Source organism: Dermacentor albipictus, chromosome 6, assembly GCF_038994185.2.
Source record: "Dermacentor albipictus isolate Rhodes 1998 colony chromosome 6, USDA_Dalb.pri_finalv2, whole genome shotgun sequence".
NCBI classification, from domain to species: Eukaryota; Metazoa; Arthropoda; class Arachnida; order Ixodida; family Ixodidae; genus Dermacentor; species Dermacentor albipictus.
This window is the reverse complement of record NC_091826.1, coordinates 8,100,557-8,120,588: the sequence shown is the minus strand read 5'-3', so window position 1 is coordinate 8,120,588 and position 20,032 is coordinate 8,100,557. Positions and strand designations below refer to the sequence as shown.

Below are 20,032 nucleotides of genomic sequence, written 5' to 3'. Positions count from 1 at the left end.
TTAGCTCTCAGCTCCTCCTTGTTTGCTCAGCGAATGCATGTCAATACAGCTTGAGCACAAAAGGACTCCGCTGTTAAACGGACCAAGCGATGCATCGCTTGTCAATGCACGTTACAGTTGTGCCGTAAGTGGGGAAAGTTGTTGAGCTGCGCATGTAATGTAGGATGTCCCAGCTAACGTTATCCAAGCTGTTCAACTCAAAAGAAAGTAAGAAAAGACGGTGAAATATGTGAGTTTAAGGCCTATATATGGCGTTCGCTTGTCAGAACTCTGACAATATATAGAACGCCGTATAGGTCTTGTAATTGCATCTAGCACCCTGTTCTTTGATTTTTTTTTTCTTTTTTCGTTGAACAGCTTGGCTAACGTTAGCTGGGACACACGGGTATACCGACATGTGCAGTTGTTCTTTGCACGCTAGCTTATACCAGCACAGGTCGTGCTTTGTCGCGTTAATTTTGTTTCCTGCAGCTAATATTTAAGAATAGCGCGTACGTTCCATGGTAGTAAGACCATCTGATCTGCGGTATTCTGCGTCTTATAGTTTCTCCTCTTGCCCACTTCGTTCTCTCATATGCGAGCCTCGCTCACTCTCTCTTAGCTGCCTCCATCATCTGCACACTGAACCTCGCACTACTCTCTCGCGCACTTCATTTACGCCCTCACTCACTCGGCCACTCGCTCGAGGCCCGTTCACCCATCCCGCAGACATGCACGCGCGTCAGCCGCGATCAATCGTTCACTCTCTCGAAGCTGCACAGGCGGTACTTCATCGACGACGAGCTGGGCGTCGAAGAGCCGCTGAACGATCGCGGGGTCAACGACGACGGCATCATCGTCAAGGGACGGCACAGGCTGCACCTGGGAACGCCCAAGGTACGTGTCACGTGTTCCTCGCCCTCTGTGCACAAGCGCCTCTCACAGGCTATCTTTCAATGTTTAGAGAGAGATCTAGAGAGGCAGCCGTGTCCGGTGAATACACTTCGCATTTTGCATTCCTGCCTGCGGAAGCAGCGAGGCTATCTTTACGCGGCATATGTTACAGGAGGCAGCCGACCTGATGCGAAGAGCAGCCCTGCAGGAAGTGTATCGGCCCGTGTACATGTTCTACCCTTCGCCGCTGCCGGCTAACGCCAGAAAAGAGGCAAGCGTCTTTCTCGCCGAACCTGTGTACGCTTTCCATTCCGTGAACCCTTTGCGTTCAACGCTTACTATGATATATATTATACCGGGATAACGTCTGGGTATAAAGTCAGACATCCAAGCCACTAGAGCACGCCGGAGCCATCGATCGTGTCGGGCTGAATACTGTCCTTGTCAAACCGCCAGAGCTAACGAACGGCCCGCTTATTCCTTGGGAAGTATAGACCAGCTGAGAATGCCGAGTTCTCGTGGGGATTATTTCGCGCCTCGGGCGAGAAAGCTAAGTGTCTGCGGCCAGAAATGTCCCTAACTAACTCCAGCGCCCATAGCAGGCACAATTAGATTTTTACTTTATTTTAATTTTTGAATTATCAACAGGAGGGCTACGCAGCTTAACTGGCCAGTATCCCAAAAGAAAAATAAATGCAGTGAAATGTTGACGCCAACTGATATCGCTGAAGAAGGAAACACTATAAAAATAAAGAGATATACAAACGGAATTAACTCTGGAAGACTTGACTATATATATAAGGCCTGGCCAGGAAAATAAGTCACGAGTGCGTTTGTGGCGAGCGGAGCACAAGCAGTGCGCTGCCGAGGCCATTCTGTGTTTTAAGTGGTAGCAGTCGATTCTCGAATAAAGCAAATTGAAACGAAGGGAAATTGCTGCTGACCGCAGTAACTGTCTAGCGCTGTCTGCCGACACCCGAGCAGCGGTCAGCAGTGGAGGGAGTAAAAAGGACACGGAGAGAGAAGGGATATATCTATTTACAACATAGGGGCGACCAAGTAAAAAAAAAAGAAAAATACGCGATGCACCAGGATGGAAGAGGCGGTCGTGGCAGACGTGATGCGCCTGCGCAAGTAACGTGACGCATGCAAGTTCCGCGCACGTGCACGCGCATCAAGCCGCAGAGTGCACGCCGTCCGCTGATTGTCCCGCCGTGCAGCACTCGGAGCTGCGCGTTCCCCTGCCCCCTGGTGGACACTTGATGACCCTGGAAGGCACCCAGGACAACCGGACTCTGATCCGCATCGAGAACATCGGCCGGGACCTCACCATCAACGTGTCCGTCACGGTGCGACAACGTCCGTGTTTACACGCATGCATAGTGCTGTCCGCTACATATGACGTCGCGAACAATCCGGTACTTCTGTCGAATTCCTGCCCCCTCCCTCTTTTCTTTTTGTGTGCAAAAAATCCCGAAGCCTGATTGTTTAATCATGTCAGCTAACTAAATGTTTTCCTTCGATAGTAATTCGTGAGGAATTATGTCCCAAAGCTACCATTTATGCCCCAAAGCCGTCGTAATATGCCATAGTCGCCGTAGGAATAATCTTGACTGCCCTATGGACGTGCATCTGAGCAAGCGGGCGCTTTGCATTTCGCCGCGGACTGCAGTCCAACCGGTGGCCTCGCGCGCAGCGACAGGACGACCGCGACGATTAGTATGCTTGCCGCAGATCAACTTTGAACTCGCGTCCCTCGAACCGTTTAGTGTATCATAACTCAATTTAGGATCAAGATTTTACTACGACAAGCAAATGCAGTCTCTCAAATATTTCGTGGTCGTAATGCGCGACCAAACCGAGCTCTTTCAAGTACGCTTTTTCCGCTCAAAGTTCATTCGTTAATTTTGTTGTTATCTAGGTACTAATTGTTCTCACATTTACCTCTACATATTAAATTTGCCCAAGATTGACTTCGCCATCCGCCAAATAAGGCCAAGGCCATTTACAGGCTCGTACTCTATTCGCACTATACGTTCTATTTGCTATGGATTCGCCGTTTCTCATAACGTTCATCCAATTAATGCTTTCACTTGTTCAAGTTACCTCAGTATCTTCGTTAATACCTTCCTGAATACAGTCGTGTCAGGTTTCTGCTTTCCCAGTGAACATGCGAGGCAGAATTTTTCCGGTAGCAGGCTAGAGAACACCAGCCCAGAACCGGCTCGTTTGCCTTTCTTGTAAAGAAATTATTTATAAGCCTATAGCTCACTCCTTTCTGCCGTGGAAATCAGTCGTCATTGCCAATTCTCACTAACGCAAATGCCCTCTGCTCTTCCTGTATGAAGCAAAGCCCGTTGACGCGCAGCACCTGCTCCACTCGTTCCTGCTGCTGGACGGCCGCGAGACGGCGCTGTCGGCGCACCGGTACCGCAGCGAGGTGCAGCGGCGCCCGTGGCCGCAGGCGGGAGGGGAGCACGCGGCGAGCCCGGACGAGTCGGCGTACCGCATGAAGCAGGTGCACGGAAACTTGCTGGTCAGCCTGCAGCCGGGACAGATTCGCACGTTCCTGACGACGCTCAAGGCGTTCAGCGTGCCGTCCGCCTTCCGGGCGGGCCTATGACGTAGAGCGAGCGTTCCACCATGCACGCGAGCTGTCCGCAAAATCTGGTCATTTGCAAAGACACGTGTCGGCAATGCAGATGTCATCGCGGCAATGTTTGGTCACGCGTAGACTTCGCTAAAGGGCGCCTTCGGTTATAATTTCTGTTCCACAGACGACAAAAAGACGGCTGGTAGTCGCCCAATTACAGTCCGGTCAGTGCACCAGTTTTTGAAGCACCATTGGCGGCATAGGGTGTTTCAGTAATTATGGCCGTGATGAACCTCAAAAGCCCTTCCCGCTCATCGTTCTCAGATTACTCTGTGCAGATTTAGGTGACGCGTATGCTCGCAAGAGAGTCAGACAGCTGGAACCAATGTGGAGGGGAACCAGCGCGTGTACACGCCAACGGGTCAGCCGTGGTGCACTTTGCAGGAGGCACATTTATCCATGCAGGAACCAGTCACGAATTACGATAGACTGCACATACATGCGTCGAAGCTACGTAACCTTATTCGAAGGCGGCGCTGCAGGCTGAAAATAAATAAAGAAGTCGTCGTGTATACAGCGATACCTCGTGCGTTTTCTGTGAGTCTTCATTACTGCAGAGACGATTTTATTTAGTGTACATACAGTCAGTCATATGTCGCATTCCTTTCATAAAAATAATTTAATCACCGGCTCGAAGCACGTGCAGACGTTATAATTATTGGCGCTGTTACCAGGTCGAACATTGTAGTGTTTCCAGCAAAGTGATCGCGCGTATGGAACACTGCGCAGACGGAAGTGAAATGCGGTCACATTGTGTGAGCAGAGGGCTTTATGCACCCGTGTCCCTGTTTTTCCTTTCCTTGCCTTTAATTGTATCTCTCGCTCTTGGCACTGCTGGATGTAACTGGCAGCCCCCTCCGAAGTTATACGGGGGGGAATGGAGAACGAGAGTGTCATAGTAGCAGAGTTCTGTTACCCATCTTATGTGAGGTTTCTCTTGAGTTGCCTCTCGCTTATCACTTAGAATTTTATTGTCGCTAAAACCTTACTGCACCATTGTTGGCACAGACGTGCACGGTCTCTAATTCATACTAATTCATACATAGGAGATTAAGGCTATTTTTCATGGTAGTTGCACTGAATGTTCGATGATAGTTGGACAGTATGAAACGTGCTGAACAATCTTGAACTACTTCGAGCTTATTAAGTGTTAACCAGTCGGGATCCCAAAAAGTTGAAGCATATTCAGGCACAGGACGGACGTAAGTAATATATAACTGTTTCTTTAATGACGATGGTGCAAGGGTAGGTTTAGTTTTAGGCAACCGAACATACGACTGGATTTGGACATTACGTGGTTGACATTATAAGTACATTGTATATAGTAATGTGTACACCAATATACTTATGAGACCGTAAAGATTCAATCGGGATTGCATTCAAAGAATACAAGTGGATAGGGAAAGGTGTGAAAACAAATTAAACACTTCATGGATATAAACTTTAAAAGAGCTCTACAACCACCTAAGACCCCCTACTTTAAAAAAAATTCTGCGGCGATTTAGCGGTACATGCGAGAGAAATGCGTTAGCATTACGTATGAAACGGTGTTTGTGTTTCGCCATAAAACATTCTGGAAGGATGAAGTTGTGAACATAAATCGTGCACGGTATTACACGTTGTATGGGATGGAAATAAACACAATTGTACATTGGCTATAGACGCCGACTGCGTCGGGGGAGGGGGGGGGGGTGGGGGGGGGGGGGTTCTCCAGGGCCCGAGCCCCCTCCGGAGTTCTCCGGGAGGGGGGCCTCAGCCCCCACCGGAAACCCTAGCTTGTCCCCCTCCCCCTCCCATTACGTGTCACTGCCAGAGTGTTGTCACCCACATCACTTGACGTTTCTCTTGACTTGCCTCGACCTTTTCACTTAAAATTTTATTGCGGCTAATAGCTTAATGCATCATTATTGGCGCGGACGTGCACGGATTTTAATTCGTACTTTGCTTTATTTCTGCAAACCCTGACAATAGGAGAACAAGCGGATTGAAAGTACCAGCGGCGAGCCTCATCCGTATGTTCTCGTTTCAACGTTGTTTTAAGTTTCCACTGTAAACACCATGCACATACACAATATATTTAAATATATACACAGGACAAGGTTTATTATAGCTTTAATGAGAAGGAGGTAGCCAGTTAACCATTACATTTAGAGGTATGGATAGATTATGCCTAGAGAATGAATATGTTGCTGTATGTTCACCTCGCTTCGAAATGCTTTACGTGCTTTTCTGACCCTGAAAAAATCCTGTAGACTTTAGTGACCCCTTCGGCACTCTTTTATCAACGGCCTGTGAAACGCACGTGAATGGTGCGTGTCTCAGTATCGCTTCTCTTTCCAGTAAGCAAAGCTAACGACTCATTAAAAACACTTCCAATAATTTACAACATTTATTAGGGATGGAAACATCGTCAGTTGCATGCAAGGTCATAAATATATACAGGGTGTCCCTGTTGACTATCATGCACCAAGATTTTAAAAAAGAGAGCAATGTGCCACTCGAATAAACCCTAGTCTATATTGTTTCCAGTACAGCGGAGTAGCTACCAGTAAACCTTTAATTACTGATATTTAATTAGGTAACTATAATGATCTAACTCTAGACGTACTATCATAATTATCAGTGTCAATTAAACATTTGTAGGCACAGCCAAGGGGCATCTAACTGCGGTATTTTCAGTGACATACTAATTGCGTACTAATTTTTTCCAACTGGTAAATAAACCCTGCGAAATATGGCCAATACCACGTGCCTGCGCTCACACCCGCATAATAATTCAGCGCCCTAAAACAGGGTCCTTCTGAGTTAGTCAGAACGAAATTAAGGAAATAAGAGAAAATCATCGCCCAAGAACACTCCTTGCAGACGGTTAACAAGCGAAGTTGAAACGTGCGGCCCCTGTGTTTCTCACTGGGTTAATCCCGAAAGTTCATTAAACGACGGCTTGGTAGGCTACCGGATCCTCGGTACGCAGTTGCTGCTTGCGCTCGGCTGCCCGAGCCCGTTCTTGTGACCGGGCTGCAGCATCGGGACGGCGTAGCCGAGCTGGTTCCCGGTTCTGCTCGCGGCGTTGCTGATCGAAAGCTTCCTGCTCCTCAGGAGTACGTATGACGCGTGGCCTAACCGTTTCGGAGCCAGAGAAACTGCTGCGCGAGCGCTCGACCATAGAGAAAGGATTGGCCGCGGCTGCGACGGAGATCAACGACGTCACTACTAGCGCAGCCAATCGCGCGCCTCCCTTTCCTATTTTTTTTCTTTTTTCGTGTGTTTGCATGGGGCTGCGCCAGAGGAGTTTTCGGCGTACAGGTGACACACGGACGGACGCATGAATCGGCTAGGCATATACCGCTTTGATGTAACACATCGTGATCGAGCTAGTGCCTTATCTACCGCGCCTCGGCCGAAGTAACACGTCGCGTTTGGTGTTAGTTGGAAATAAGCTGTGATAGCTGTTGTATTAGCGTAGATACCGATGGTTCATTTTTTTTTTTTTGCCACGAGAGCTATAATTACGAAAGCGAATTGACAACGTCAGTGCGAAAGTTTAAGGTGCGTTTTGTTTCGTTCGAGTCGCCATGTCTTTCTCTAATGAGCAGAAGGTGAAAATGATCCTTGCCTTGGGAGCTGCATATGACAACAAGAGGAAGGCCGCAAATATATATCAGTCATGAAAGTGTGGCGGTAGACCAAACGCGTCAACAATCATCAGAAACGACGAAAACCTGAGACAAACCGACAGCTTCAAGAAAGAGCGGCGTAGGGCTCCATCTTTGAGGCGCCGCCTACGCGCGGATGTTCTATATAACGTTTATGGCCTCAAACCCTCATGCTAGTGTGCGGAATGTGGCCGCCCAGGTACTAATTTCCAAGTCATCAGTTCGGAGAATTCTAAACGCCGGCTTTTCACCCGCACCACCTTATAACCATGCACCCAATGCTTGAAAGATAGATACCTTGTAGAATCGTCTATAGATTCCTCGAATTGGGTCCTGACAAAAGCCAATTTTCACATAAACGCACAGGTAAATTTGCATAATGCACACTATTGGAGGGACTCCAATCTACACTGGGTAAAGTGCAATCGGCACCAGCACCTGCAGTGGTCGTTCAATGTGGGGTGCGAAATTTACGCCGTTGCTATATCATAGTCGGTCCCATCTTCGATCACACGCTGACTGGACAGCGTTACGTGCATGGACGAAATCCTTGAAGGAGTGGCGGATGAATTTGTCAGCGAAGTCGCGCTGTCACGTCTTCCACTTCTGTGGTATGAGGGAGCACCAGCACACAGCAGCAGCCGAGCACGAAACTGGGTAAATGCGACTTTTCATGCGCAGCAGATTGGAAGGCATGGGCCTGTAAATTGGCCGGCTAGGTCGCCTGACCTCTCTCCAATCGATTTCTTTCTTTGGGGTTATGGGAAAGATCGTGCTTACATGATCGAGACGGATGTCAGAGTAGCTCAAGACAAGGATAACGGATGTCTGCCGTAGAATTCGAGAGTCGGTCAACAAGAAAGGCACTGAATATGCGATAAACCGGACTCAGTAATGCGTGGCTCCAGAAGGAGGCAGCAGCTGGTGTTCAACAGCGCTTACGAATTCATAGAAAATATGAACACAATGAAATCTGATTTACTTTTTTGTGTGCAGGCGTTCCTATTGCCAATTCGGCTCATTTAGACGTGGTTATTTACTTTCTTGAACGCATCGGTTCTGCCTTTTCTCACGTGCGTCGCCTCCCGCGGTCTGCTTATTTCGCTTTTATTTTATGCCGTGAACCTGTTTTTGCAGCACGTATACACTCTCATGAAAGCTAAAACCGTCACTTCAATTTGGCTTTGGTCAGAAGCAAGTTTCTGGCATATAGCTGCGCGCGCACTCTGTCGATGCGGTGCGAGCAAAGCCGGGATCTTTGAACATGCTATGCGTACTACATTGCTTTTCGCGTTTCGTGCGCGGTCAGAGCGGTGCTTCGGCCGCGTTATCAAGGGGCTTTTGCTATCAATGTGATCAGTCGGCCTTGATAGCCGGATAATAAGTGTAACGTAGCAGAGGAAGGAACAGCTTCAAAGCCCCGAAACCTGCTGTTGCTGCTCCTTACGTGCCATTATCAAGGTGATGCGCTGCCTCTTCGGGTTTGCGACAGCCAATGCGGTTGCTTTCAATCAGCTTATTTGAGGGCGCTGCTTTATGAAACGGGTGGGAACGCAGTGCCATGGTATTTTTCATATTTCGTGAGGTTTGTTTGCCAGTCGGAAGAAATTGCACGCAATTAGTGCGTCACTGAAAACACATCGGCTAGATGTCATTTGTGGGTGCCTGCATAGTGCCTACAAATGCCTCATTGACACTTTGATAATTAGGACAGTACTTCTCGAATTGGATAATTAATTGCAATTGTTGAATTAAATTTCAGGAACGAAAAAATTACTGGTGGCTGCTCCACTGTACTGGAAACAATATGCACTAGGTTTTCTTCGAGTAACGCAAGTGCTCTTTTTTTAAGTCTTGGTGCACGATAGTTGGGGCACACTGTATAATTCACCCAGTAACCGAAATGAGGCCAAGCCGGATTCACTCAGAATCACAATCAACTGTAGGCATGTGCAGGAGCACCTACACTCGGACTCACACAAAAAGAAAAAAAAAAGAGAGAGGCTGCAGTTTCACCTGAAAGGCGAAGCAGTATTGGTGATATCGAAGTATACCACAATTTCACGAAGGAAGATTACACCACCTAGCGATGCCAGATTCTTGGTGGTGGGAGAGGACTCAGGCTGTGAAAATGAACTGTCTCCTACTATGAGGTCTTGTAAATTCGCAATAAGGCCATATATACACACACACAAAAAGCTGGTCGGGCCTCTGACCCCTCCCCGGAAAAATGAAAACTTTCCGCCTATGGTGGCCACACTGTATTGATTGGTGAAAAGAGCGTACGGCAGATGAAGAAGAAGGGAGGAAGGAGCAAGCAAACCAGTCGCGCGTGAACGCCGCGAGCCTTTGTTCAATTCTAAAACAATCAGCAAAAAAAGCTCAGTTTGTTGTGCAATCTACTGAGGGCTGATCATATTGTCCCTTGTGGAATTCTAACTGCGAGCGAGATTTTAGACGTAGAAAAGGTGCGTGCAAAAACTTTTGTACAACCAATGTCCTGTTAATTGGGCTGATTATACATATTTATTTATTTATTTATTTATTTATTTATTTATTTATTTATTTATTTATTTATTTAGTACATACTGCAGACCACATTGTGGTCCTTGCAGGACGGGCAGACATTGAGTGCAAGACATGTACAAGATACGTTCGCATACATTCATAAAATATATAGACTTCACAATGATATATTGCTCACAAACATTTAGTGAAAAGGATCAAAATACAATACCTAAATCAATTAATGGTGCAAACAGAACGATGAAAAAAAAAGGCAAGGGAAATTGCACATCAAAGGCAAGGGAGTTTGAGAGCCGAGGACCTGCCCCGCTCATTCAACAGGAAGAATACATTCTATACAGGAAAAAAAAAAGACAACAAAAACTTACATAAAACACAGTCACATATTGTAAGGGGCGGGCAGCGAATTCCATTCAGAAATAGTTCGGGGAAAGAAGGAAAACTTATAGCTGTCTGTCCTGGCATAGATAGGTGTCAGTGTCTCCGGACGATGGTGTCGTGTATACCTAGTGGAGAGATGACTTACATATAGTGAAGGGTCCAAAGCCAATTTGTGATTAATTAGATTATGTAAAAAGTCTAGCCTGTGTTTTTGTCTTCTTTGTTTAAGCGAAGGGATATCGTTAGCCAACATCAACTCTGACGGGGAATCCGAACTTTTGAACTTAGAATAAATCAAACGGACAGATTTTCTCTGTATTCTCTCAAGTTTGTTAACATTGACATTGACATGTGGAGCACTTGTTAGTATGGAGTGTTCATCTAAAAATTCATTAATGCGAGTTGCGATTATGTGCTCGAAAAGTTTGCAGCACGATGACGTTAATGATATGGGGCGGTAATTCTCGAGCAATAATCGATCGCCTTTCTTAAAGACCGGAACAACTCGAGCCATCTTCCAATCTTCAGGCACTTTCACGCTTAACAAAGATGCTCTGAATAATACAACTAAGAATTTGGCAACAGTTTCGGCGTATCGCCTAAGAAACACATTCGGAAGGTTGTCAGGACCAGGGGTTGTTTTGGTTATTAAATTGAGTAACATAGACACTATGCCATGGTAAAATATAAAGCTTGCCTCATGCTCTTCAAACACTACAGAACTCAAAGGTGGGCCTGACCGTGCACGGGAGAATACGCTATGAAAATACGTGTTAAAATGTTGTGCGATGGCATTCAAGTCGTTAAGAATGGTTCCATTAACTGCAATTTCCGTAATAGTCTTCTTGCTATTGCCAAGGTATCCCCAAAACTTATCCGGTGCGTTTTTTATAAAGTTGGGCAATGTTGTGGAAAAATAAAAATTTTTGGAATCGCGCACGGCGCATGACAGCTGTTTTTGGAGTTCCGTGATATCGACTGTGCGTCGATGCTTATAGCTACTATATTTAAGTATAGTAGCTACTACATTTAAACGAACAGTCTCAAAAGCTAAGGAGGATTATGATTCCAAGCATTATACACATACCTTTCGAAGTCTAGCAATAAAAAAGCCCCGTTTAAATTTCTTCGATCTCGTAAAGTTATGTCGGTGCCCTTGAATGTCGACTCTGTTGGTCTATCAACAAAAGAATTATCAGAATCGCTTGAGAAAATTGCTCAAGGACTTGCGCGACGTTCAAAGCATAAATTGCCGATAGGACTAAAGAAACCTCCCTAGGTAGACGACTTTGTAACAGTAACAGCGACAGAGCTTGAAAGCATCATTACATCGTTACCGGCGTCAGCCCCAGGTCCAGATGGCATTACAACAGGAATGCTAAAAGTTTTGTTTGATTATGCGCCTCAGGACCTGCTAAATATCACAAATTTCTCTCTAAAAAATTGATGGGTTTTCCAAGAGAGTGGGAGAGTAGGTAAAGTTATTCCACTATTGAAGAAAAATGCAGCTGGACTTGACAGCTGGACAACATAAGACCAATTTCTCTTACTTCCTATGCCGTCAAGTTAATAGAAAGGGTTCTTCACGGCCGTATAACAAATTTTATGCAGGATGATACCCTTCCCAGTCCTTGTCAGATTGGGTTTCGTCCCGGCCACTCCGTATGGTGCGCCCATGTAGATTTAGAGATTAAACTTGCTCACCGCAAACGAGAGTATACGCAGCTTTGGTGACGCTAGATTATGACAAAAGCATACGACTCTGTAGAATATTGTGTGCTGTTCGATAAGCTTCAGTCTACGAATTTCCCGAAATATATAACCGCTTGGATCTATTAATTTATAAGGGATAGAGAGTTTTATTGGTAAACCAACACGGTATTTCGACGTCTAAACACAAGCAGACAGGAAGTGTACCACCGGGTTCCGTTCTTTCCCTTATAGTTATTTAACCTTTTGCTAAGAACAATTCCTTTGTCTCCGGAAGTACATGTTTATGTTTATGCGGACGATATCGAATTTTTCACATCCTCAAATAATATACATTCACTACGACAGCCATTGCAGAATTACTTCGGAATGCTGGAGACATGGCTATAGACGGGTTATGTATGTCGTTAAATATGAGCAAAAGTGCGGTATTAGTATTCCCATTAACTGCACAGGTGCATATATCTTTACAATACCGACAGAAAATCATTCCACAAGTTGACGAAGCCAGGGATACCTTACCGATGATTTATAAAATGTATGTTAGGCCCATATTAGAATTCGGCTGCGTAATATTTTCCGGTGGTCCCGCCTGCAAAATTAAACCTCTCATGCGTTTAGGAAGAGAAGCTCTACGATCATGCCTCGGACTACCTAGATTTCTTGCCAACGCTGTTTTATATCAGGAAGCTAATACACCCACCCTAAATTGCAGATTCCGCATGCTTACGGTTCGGACATTTTTTTTAAATTTATGACTTTTTAAAAAGACGTACGCAATGTGCATTATCACTGAACCGTCTGAGTTTTTTCAAGTATCGTGGTCGAGATTCCACCGTACTCAGATAATATTCGTGCAAGCACAGTTACAACAGTTGAATGTGTCCATACGCCAAGTTTGTCATTCAAATGACGCCTTAACATGCCTCAAAATTGAGAACGAGGACATAATTTCAAATCATGCTAAACTATTACCAAGGCGAGATTTAATTAATATCTTACACGGCCACCTACACCAGCCAACCACTGACAATGTAATAGCTACTGACGCTTCTGCGTGCAATGAGAAGGCAGGAGAGGGAATCTTCTCTGAATCTCTTCAATGGTGTTACTCCCTCCGCTTTCCCGACTTCACACCCATATTTCAGGCAGAATTATTAGAGAGGCAAAAGGAGTACTTTGCTGAATTTCTAAAATTATCAATAATTATCTTACTTACTTACTTGCTTACTTACTTTATCAACATTCTTAACAATATTTTCATTACACTTCTCAATTACAGTTCTATAGTCCCACGCTCTGCTATTCAAGTGTAGTTTTGATTTACTTCTAAGCGCACGGAAAACCGCCTGCTTCTTGGCCGATCCCCCATAGTGGGTACGCGCCACTGCTTGGCGAGACACGAGGCCTCGCGAGGGCGCGCGCCGGCTGCGACAGAAGTGGACGGAAGCCATGGCTGCGGACGCCGCGTCCTTCGTGCTCGGACTGCTGCTGCTCGCCTCCGCAGTGCCGCGGGGCGGCCGGTGCTGCCGCACGGAGCACTTCCCGATCCCCAGCCAGTGCGGCTCGGAAGGCGGCATCCCGCTGGGCGGCGCCCACTCGCTGCCCTGGATGGTGACGGTGCGCGTGGAGGCGATGACCGACGTCCAGGACCCGGAGGACCTGCTGCCTTGCCCCAGCGTCTTCCAGGCCGCCAGGGGAGACTCCAACGGCTCGTCAGACCGCCGCGCGGGGCCGGACTCCTTCTTCGGCCACCTGGCGCGGGTGGCCGTCACCCACAGGCTGACCTCGACGTGCGCCGGCGCCCTCGTCACCGCGAGGTATTCGCCGCGCGACGGAATGCGTCGCTTTGTTACGCGAGATACCCACGTGGTCGATGATTGCAAGGCAGCAAAGAAAGGGTGACGACACGCGCAGATAACACGAACAGAAGTTACAATGTCAGTGTGGCGGCAAATGAGCTGCATCACCAGGTGTTCTCACTGCACATTGACCACCAGTAAAAGCAAACGGTGTGATATTGCAAATTACTACTTGTTGCGGGCAGGCACGTACCCAGGATTTTTTTTTCCGGGGAGGGGGGTCCAACCCAAGGTAACTTTTCTATGCAAATAAGGGGGGAAGGAGGTACCTTTACTAGCATAAATGTGAATAATGCCCGCAATTCGCCATAATGATGCGTAAACCCGCAAAAGGGAATTGAAATGAGGTATATCTGAGATACACCTCTCCTTTACTTGGCAAACAAGGAACCACGCCAAATAGACTCGCGCATGAAAGAAACGCAAGAAGAACACTGCCAAGAACAAGTAAACAAGGGAAATGTAAAATAAAGGTCTAGTAGCGCTTTTTTAATTAGCTCTGGAAGAATTATAGAAAAATACATATTTGCGGAACAATCACAGGTTCTTCTGAATCCCTCGTTAACTGCTCTACCAAGTGGCAAAACCTACTCGTGTTGTTGTTTGAGAAGGTGCGTATTGATGCGTAGTCAGCAGTCCCGTACAACCGCGTAGAGCGCAGGACTCTGCAGTAGACATACTGCACCCGCCGCGGAAGGTTAGAAAAACACCCACATTAGCACAGCAGAGAAGTGGCTACATCAGGCGGCTCGATTGATGACTGTAGAAGCGTCATTCAAAACACATGGAATTATTCTCCATTTCCGGCGGCGCTTTCTCTACTTCCTTTTTAAATAAAAAGATGTTGATGCATAAACATTTTCCCAAACAACGGTTAACGTTGTTAATTTTCGATTTTCCTTCCTGTTTGGCTGTTGCCTCGGCTCTCTTCCTTAGTAGATCGCTTAATTTCTCAACTCCTTGCGACTCTTGTTTCCAGTTGCCAAAGTGCTTTACAATTAGGGAAAAGCCAGACGACGTAACGGGTGACAGTCATATATTGCTTATCGGTTTAACGGATATTGCACGGTCTGATGATGGACACTGTTCCTCATTATCTTATTTTCCACTTTATCTAACGCATAACGCGGATATATAGTTCCGAGGATCTGCCAGCGTCGCGGCGAGCCGTCACTCGAGGAAATAATGAAGAAAAATTAAAAGTTAAACGCAACTGGCGTTTTCTCCGGCCGCAACTCATTCCACGAGCGTACGGAGCAGCTGACCAAGAACCGAATAGCTTTCCTGGTCCCTGGGTCAGTCTAAACAAATATTGAACTAACGAAGCAACAGCGATGTGCGTGATCGTTGAATGGATGGTGAACTCATATTTAGTTAATCGAGCGGGCACCGAATCGATGAGGAACTGGCCTTCACACCCCAGGAGATGTCGATAACTACCGCCATCCAAAAGGTGTGAAAAAAAATTGACAACCATTCCACTGTGTGAAGACGGAATGACAGCGAAAGCTGACGACAGTCGAAGCTCTCAAACGAAAAGCAAAGCGCTTCACCTCCGCCGCGGGTCGGCACGGTGACAGTGCAACACCAGGCCGACCCGTGGCGGAGGTGAAGCAGGCGTTAAGCACTCCCCATACCTGGGCCCAGCCCGAAGGTAGTGCAATGCGTGCATTGAGCACTCCCCATACGTGGGCCGATGCCGAAGATAGTGCAATACCGGGCACATACGCGGCAGAGATGAAGCAGGCGTTAAGCACTACTCATACGTTGGCTCATCCCGAAGGCAGTGCAATGTCGGGCCTACCCGCGGCGGAGGTGAAGCAGGCGTTAAGCACTTCCCATACGTGGATCCAGCCCGAAGGTAGCGCAATGTCCGGCCTACCCGCGGCGGAGGGGAAGCAGGCGTTAAGCACTCACCATACGTGGGCCCATCCCGAAGATCCCTAAGAGCGCGTTACAGATTCCCGAGCCCACAGGGGTATATGGCAATGAGCTTGAACCCTTTCTGCAGTATCACCAGGACCGGCCCACATGATGATTTTTTGTGTTGACGGACGCCGAAAAAACCACGGAACATTAGTCACGCGCAGCTCTTGCTGTAAAAGGCATCAAAATGTTGGCCACCGAATAGATTGATTTGTCGGCGCTTTGGGAATGTATGTGAGGAGTGGTGGCGTGGGCGGTGAGGTATGCTGTTTTATTTCGCCCCCTCCCCCCCCCCCCCCGCCCCTGGGTACGTGTGCCTGGTTGCAGGGCTGTGCAGTTTTTTACGACGGAAAAGACGCGAGCACGTGTACGGAGACGACTGAACACCAGTCGGGTCGTTTATTTATTCTTTACATGCTTGCGCGCTTTATAGCGATCGCAATTAGATGGACACTCTGCAGGCGAAATTCCGCCTTCGTTGTCGCCGTGATGTTCCGTATAAACTCGAGTGAGATACGATCGCGGCCACGCGCGTACACCGTTGGTGAGAGCGACAACTGGCGAGAGTGAGCCCTCTTCTGGCAAGGGAGGAAGGCGGGGAAGGTTCCCACCGTCTTCTCACGTGCGCAAGGGGGATGGGGAGCAGGGAGATATGCAAGCGCCGTGGATGTGCGAGCGCTAGAAGAGTCGGAGGGGGGCGGGAATGTTAGGGCACATTTCTATCCGCCTGCGGCGGCTGAGCGTGCGTTATCTTGAGAGTAATCTGCGCTGGGTTCGAAGGCTAGCCTGCCGGTTATAGCTGATGGCTGTGTTCTCGCGAGTCTATAGTTCGCGCTGAAGCGAAAGGTGACACAATGCGAGTCCGTTGTCATCGAGTGAGATGTGTTCGTGTTTGCCTGTGTGCGCGTGACAAAAGTGGTAGTTAATTTACTTAGTAAGCGAATGTTTACAGTTTATGCAGCTAATAAAACGGCTAATCTTACTTCGTATAGCTGTCTAATAATTTGCTATCGCAATCAATGCTTCGCCTGTCGGGCGAAACTTGACTTTTCTTTTTGTCATCGCAAGTGACAATTGTGTGGTATGATGCTGTAGTAACGCAAAGGCCATCCTGCCGATCACTCAGAAACATGCAACCCAGTTCGAAAATGTCATACATGAATTTTTACAGAATGATATAGGGCGAGTGTAGCCAGACAAGTAAATGCTGGCGTGTCAAGCAGACAAACCAGTGATGGTCCAATTTCAAAACTGTTCACGTAATCGGAAAATTCACGTACGCGGTGATCTGCAATTAACCTTCCTCGCACTACAAAACTCAATGACTCGATTTTTTTCTCGCTTACGCAGGCACGTTCTGACGGCGGCACACTGCCTGTTCGCGTCGCGCTACAAGCCGACGTACCGCGTCTACCTGCGCAATGGCAGCTCGGCCGCCCACGGGGGGCACGCCTCGCACCGCTCCTACGTGAGCGTGCCGGTGTCGACAGCACTGTGCCACCCGGGATGTCGGTTCCACGGCACCACGCGGGCCGTCAACGACCTCGCCGTGCTTGTGCTCGCCGAGCCCATCGACATTCAGGTGCGGCGCCCACATAGCGCGGCCGCTAACTTGGGAACAAGGGTGACGTCACGATTCCCCCTGTTGGAAGACACGAGGGCGGTAGCACGTGCGAAGTCTGCAGTCCAGAGAGCATGATTAAAAGACGGCGCCGAACAAAACAACACACGAAGAAGGGGAACACGAGACAGCACGTAGGCGCCTACGTGCTGTCTCGTGTTCCCCTTCTTCGTGTGTTGTTTTGTTCGGCGCCGTCTTTTAATCATGCTCAACCAACTAGCCCACCAGCACATGCTCAGTCCAGAGAGGTCGAAGATCACCGCTCGATTTCACTTTGTGTGGAAGCGTAGACATTCGGCATTACTGGTACGGCATATACTACATGCGAAGCGTAGAAAGCAGATACACACAGGGGTCCCTCTTTTCTTTTTGCGCTTCACTTGCCATATAATGTTGAAGTGACGAAGCGGGTTCTGCCGCCCCAAACTATGAGCGTACGAACGATGTTCTGACGAGGAATGACGTTGAGAATGGGGGAAGGCGGGGGTACATGGGTGCGACGCGTGCATTTACATGATTAAACTAGGGCGACTTCAATGTCTGTTATTCATCCATCTTAAAAGGAGTTACGGTTCCTCTGACGTATTTTACTCAATAAACATACACCCCCTCGGGGTATCCTAAATCTGGAAAAAATTAAGGAAATACGCTCAGCTGACATATGCGGACCGCAACACGTCAAGGGCGTGAATTTCGTTCCGTGTTTACCCAAAATGTTTCGGTTCTTGTCAGATCATCCAAGTAACATCACCTCTCCAGGTCCGCGAAATGAAATAATAAAAAGGCTTTATGCGGGACACGCTAGCTGTCCGCAGTGGCGATTCACTCCCGCCAGTATAGCTTCGACTCTCTTGGAGGAAACAGCGGGTCCAAAATTAAAGATGTGCGCGCTAGACTCCAAGAAGGCGAGGCAACTCTTATCCGTCGCTGCGCGGCTGCTGGCGTGTCTATGGCAATGTTTTCACCGGGAGCCTGACCAGTCACGAAAACAGCTGGTGTATGCACGAAGACGTCGTGGGGTACACATGGTTCGTCCCACTGTTTAAACATTCGAGCGTTGCAAGAAGCCGCACGTCTTGCCGCGCATTCCGAAAGCGCCCCGTAACCCGAAGGTGCGCGATGACCGTGGCGCAGGGCGGCGGCGGCGCGAGTGCCCTGTGCCTGCCCTGGCCCGACGTGCCGGTGTACGGCTCGGTGTTGTGGATGGCTCGCCACGAAGGCCGTCCCAAGGGGGGCTCGGCCGGGGGAGGAGCGGGCCGCCTGCCCACCGCCCTGACCAGGGAGTCCGTGCAGCTCGTCAACTGCTCGCTGCTCCCGCAAATGGCCCACGACACCGGTGAGCTATTACTAGAGAGCACCCACAGCGCCAAAAAGGCATTGCAGCGGCCCTACCCTAAGGTTACGGAGGGCTTCGGGCACGTCTCCTCCTTTCCTTTTTCCCCCTCAAAGCGAACTTCAGTGCATCAAGTGCATGCCCGCGTCGCAAGTTCTTTGCCGACGGGCACTGTTGACTACTCCTGCCCGAACCACTACCTACTGCACAATCTACTCAGGCAGTGAACGGCACTAACGCTGCGCGCGTCTTTAAGCATTCGTTATATAGCTTGGACCATTGGGTAGAAATCCGGTGCCGTGCAAAATTCCCCCCTGTGTAGTAAAATTTCCACCACACTTTGCTTTCGAAATTAAAGTTTATCTCGAGTTTTGACAATCACGATTGTCATGATGCCAGAGCAAAAGGCGAGAGTATGCACGCCTGCTCCTCGCGCGTCAATAAGGAGCAGACAGTAGGGCGGCGAATTCGACCAACACGAATCTTCAGCGTCCAGATCTAGCGCCCCTATAGACCGATTCATCCGTGCATGGCATACGTGGATGTGACTTTGGTGCCTCCGCGCAGCCGGGGAGCCCTCGAACGAGCTCTGCGCCGTCAGCATCGGCGGCCTTCGCGAGGTGGTCGACCCCGGCACTGCGCTCATGGTGGACACCGTCCAGGGCTGGGTCCTCGTCGGCCTGCTCTCGTGGCTGGACGACGCCCGCGCCGTCTCCAGTGTCGCCGTCTTCACCGATGTGCGCGCCCTCATGGCGTGGCTGCTGGAGACAGTCTTCAAGACCTTCTGACGCAATACAGGCTTTTCAGCCTCGCGTGTTTGTTCTTGCTGAGCATTGGGCGTGCCGTTAACTGGTGCCTCGAGATTTTCTCATTTGCACGGCCGTTTCTTGAGCAATTCGTAGGGGGTCGAACCTGTGCTCATTCTGAGCTTGGCCGCAAGTATATTCTCTGCGGCAGATCCCGTGCTTACTATGGGCACGTCTGCGTTCAGAGAAAATAAAGAAAATGTAGATCACGTTTGGCCAGCGAGTTTTCGGCTTGCACAAACCCTCGCTTTCGTCAGCGAGGCGTTCTTCTCTCGAGCGCCGAACGGTCGCTGTGAATAGATCTGTGTCAAATCGGCACCAAACCGTAAGTTTGATAGGCGACGACACCTGACGTTTCAAACGAAGCACAAATAGCGCTGCGTTTGTGCCACTCGCTTGTCCAGTCTTCAAATACTTCACGGTCATCTTGCCGCTAATACACTGGTACGAAGGGCTCGTACGTAATCGGGTGGGGCGGGGCGGGGGAGATCGCCACAGCCGATCAGCACGGGCTACGCTGGCGGCCGTATAGAAGAAAACGCCGTAAAAAATTTCCACGCTCCTGGCATTGTGAAAACTAACAATTCTTTCTTGAATTTTCTTTTTAAAGCAGAGAGCTTTCTTTACCTCTTCCTTCGACTTTTCTGCTACTGCTGTCTTGCACGCCGCGTGGGGAAGTGGTTCA

At 48.5% G+C, this 20,032-nt stretch overlaps 2 protein-coding genes across 2 annotated transcripts in view; both read left to right on the top strand.

The window, feature by feature from the left end:
• The window catches only part of LOC135896425 (lysosomal alpha-mannosidase-like), a 36,308-nt gene extending 31,126 nt beyond the window's left edge, over window positions 1-5,182 (top strand). Inside the window, exons 21-24 of the mRNA XM_065424799.2 lie at window positions 754-876; window positions 1,046-1,144; window positions 2,094-2,222; window positions 3,242-5,182. Of these exons, the coding sequence (XP_065280871.1) occupies window positions 754-876; window positions 1,046-1,144; window positions 2,094-2,222; window positions 3,242-3,496 (606 nt within the window). The 3' untranslated portion in view covers window positions 3,497-5,182. The remainder of the gene's footprint in view (window positions 1-753; window positions 877-1,045; window positions 1,145-2,093; window positions 2,223-3,241) is intronic.
• Window positions 5,183-5,529: 347 nt separating this feature from the next.
• LOC135896428 (trypsin beta-like) lies at window positions 5,530-19,560 on the top strand. Its single transcript, XM_065424800.2, has 5 exons — window positions 5,530-5,538; window positions 13,174-13,619; window positions 16,938-17,169; window positions 18,343-18,544; window positions 19,109-19,560. Exons 2-5 carry the CDS (start codon window positions 13,252-13,254, stop codon window positions 19,327-19,329), a joined length of 1,023 nt encoding a protein of 340 aa, XP_065280872.1. The 5' UTR covers window positions 5,530-5,538; window positions 13,174-13,251; the 3' UTR covers window positions 19,330-19,560.
• Window positions 19,561-20,032: the final 472 nt, after the last annotated feature.

What these genes read in the sequence shown, in the direction of transcription:
- LOC135896428 (XM_065424800.2), top strand. Translation starts at nt 13,252, where the DNA reads ATGGCTGCGGACGCCGCGTCCTTCGTGCTCGGACTGCTGCTGCTCGCC. An exon ending in CCGAGCCCATCGACATTCAG is followed by an intron (nt 17,170 to 18,342) that starts GTGCGGCGCCCA and finishes ACCGTGGCGCAG; the next exon opens with GGCGGCGGCGGCGCGAGTGC. An exon ending in GCAAATGGCCCACGACACCG is followed by an intron (nt 18,545 to 19,108) that starts GTGAGCTATTAC and finishes GCCTCCGCGCAG; the next exon opens with CCGGGGAGCCCTCGAACGAG.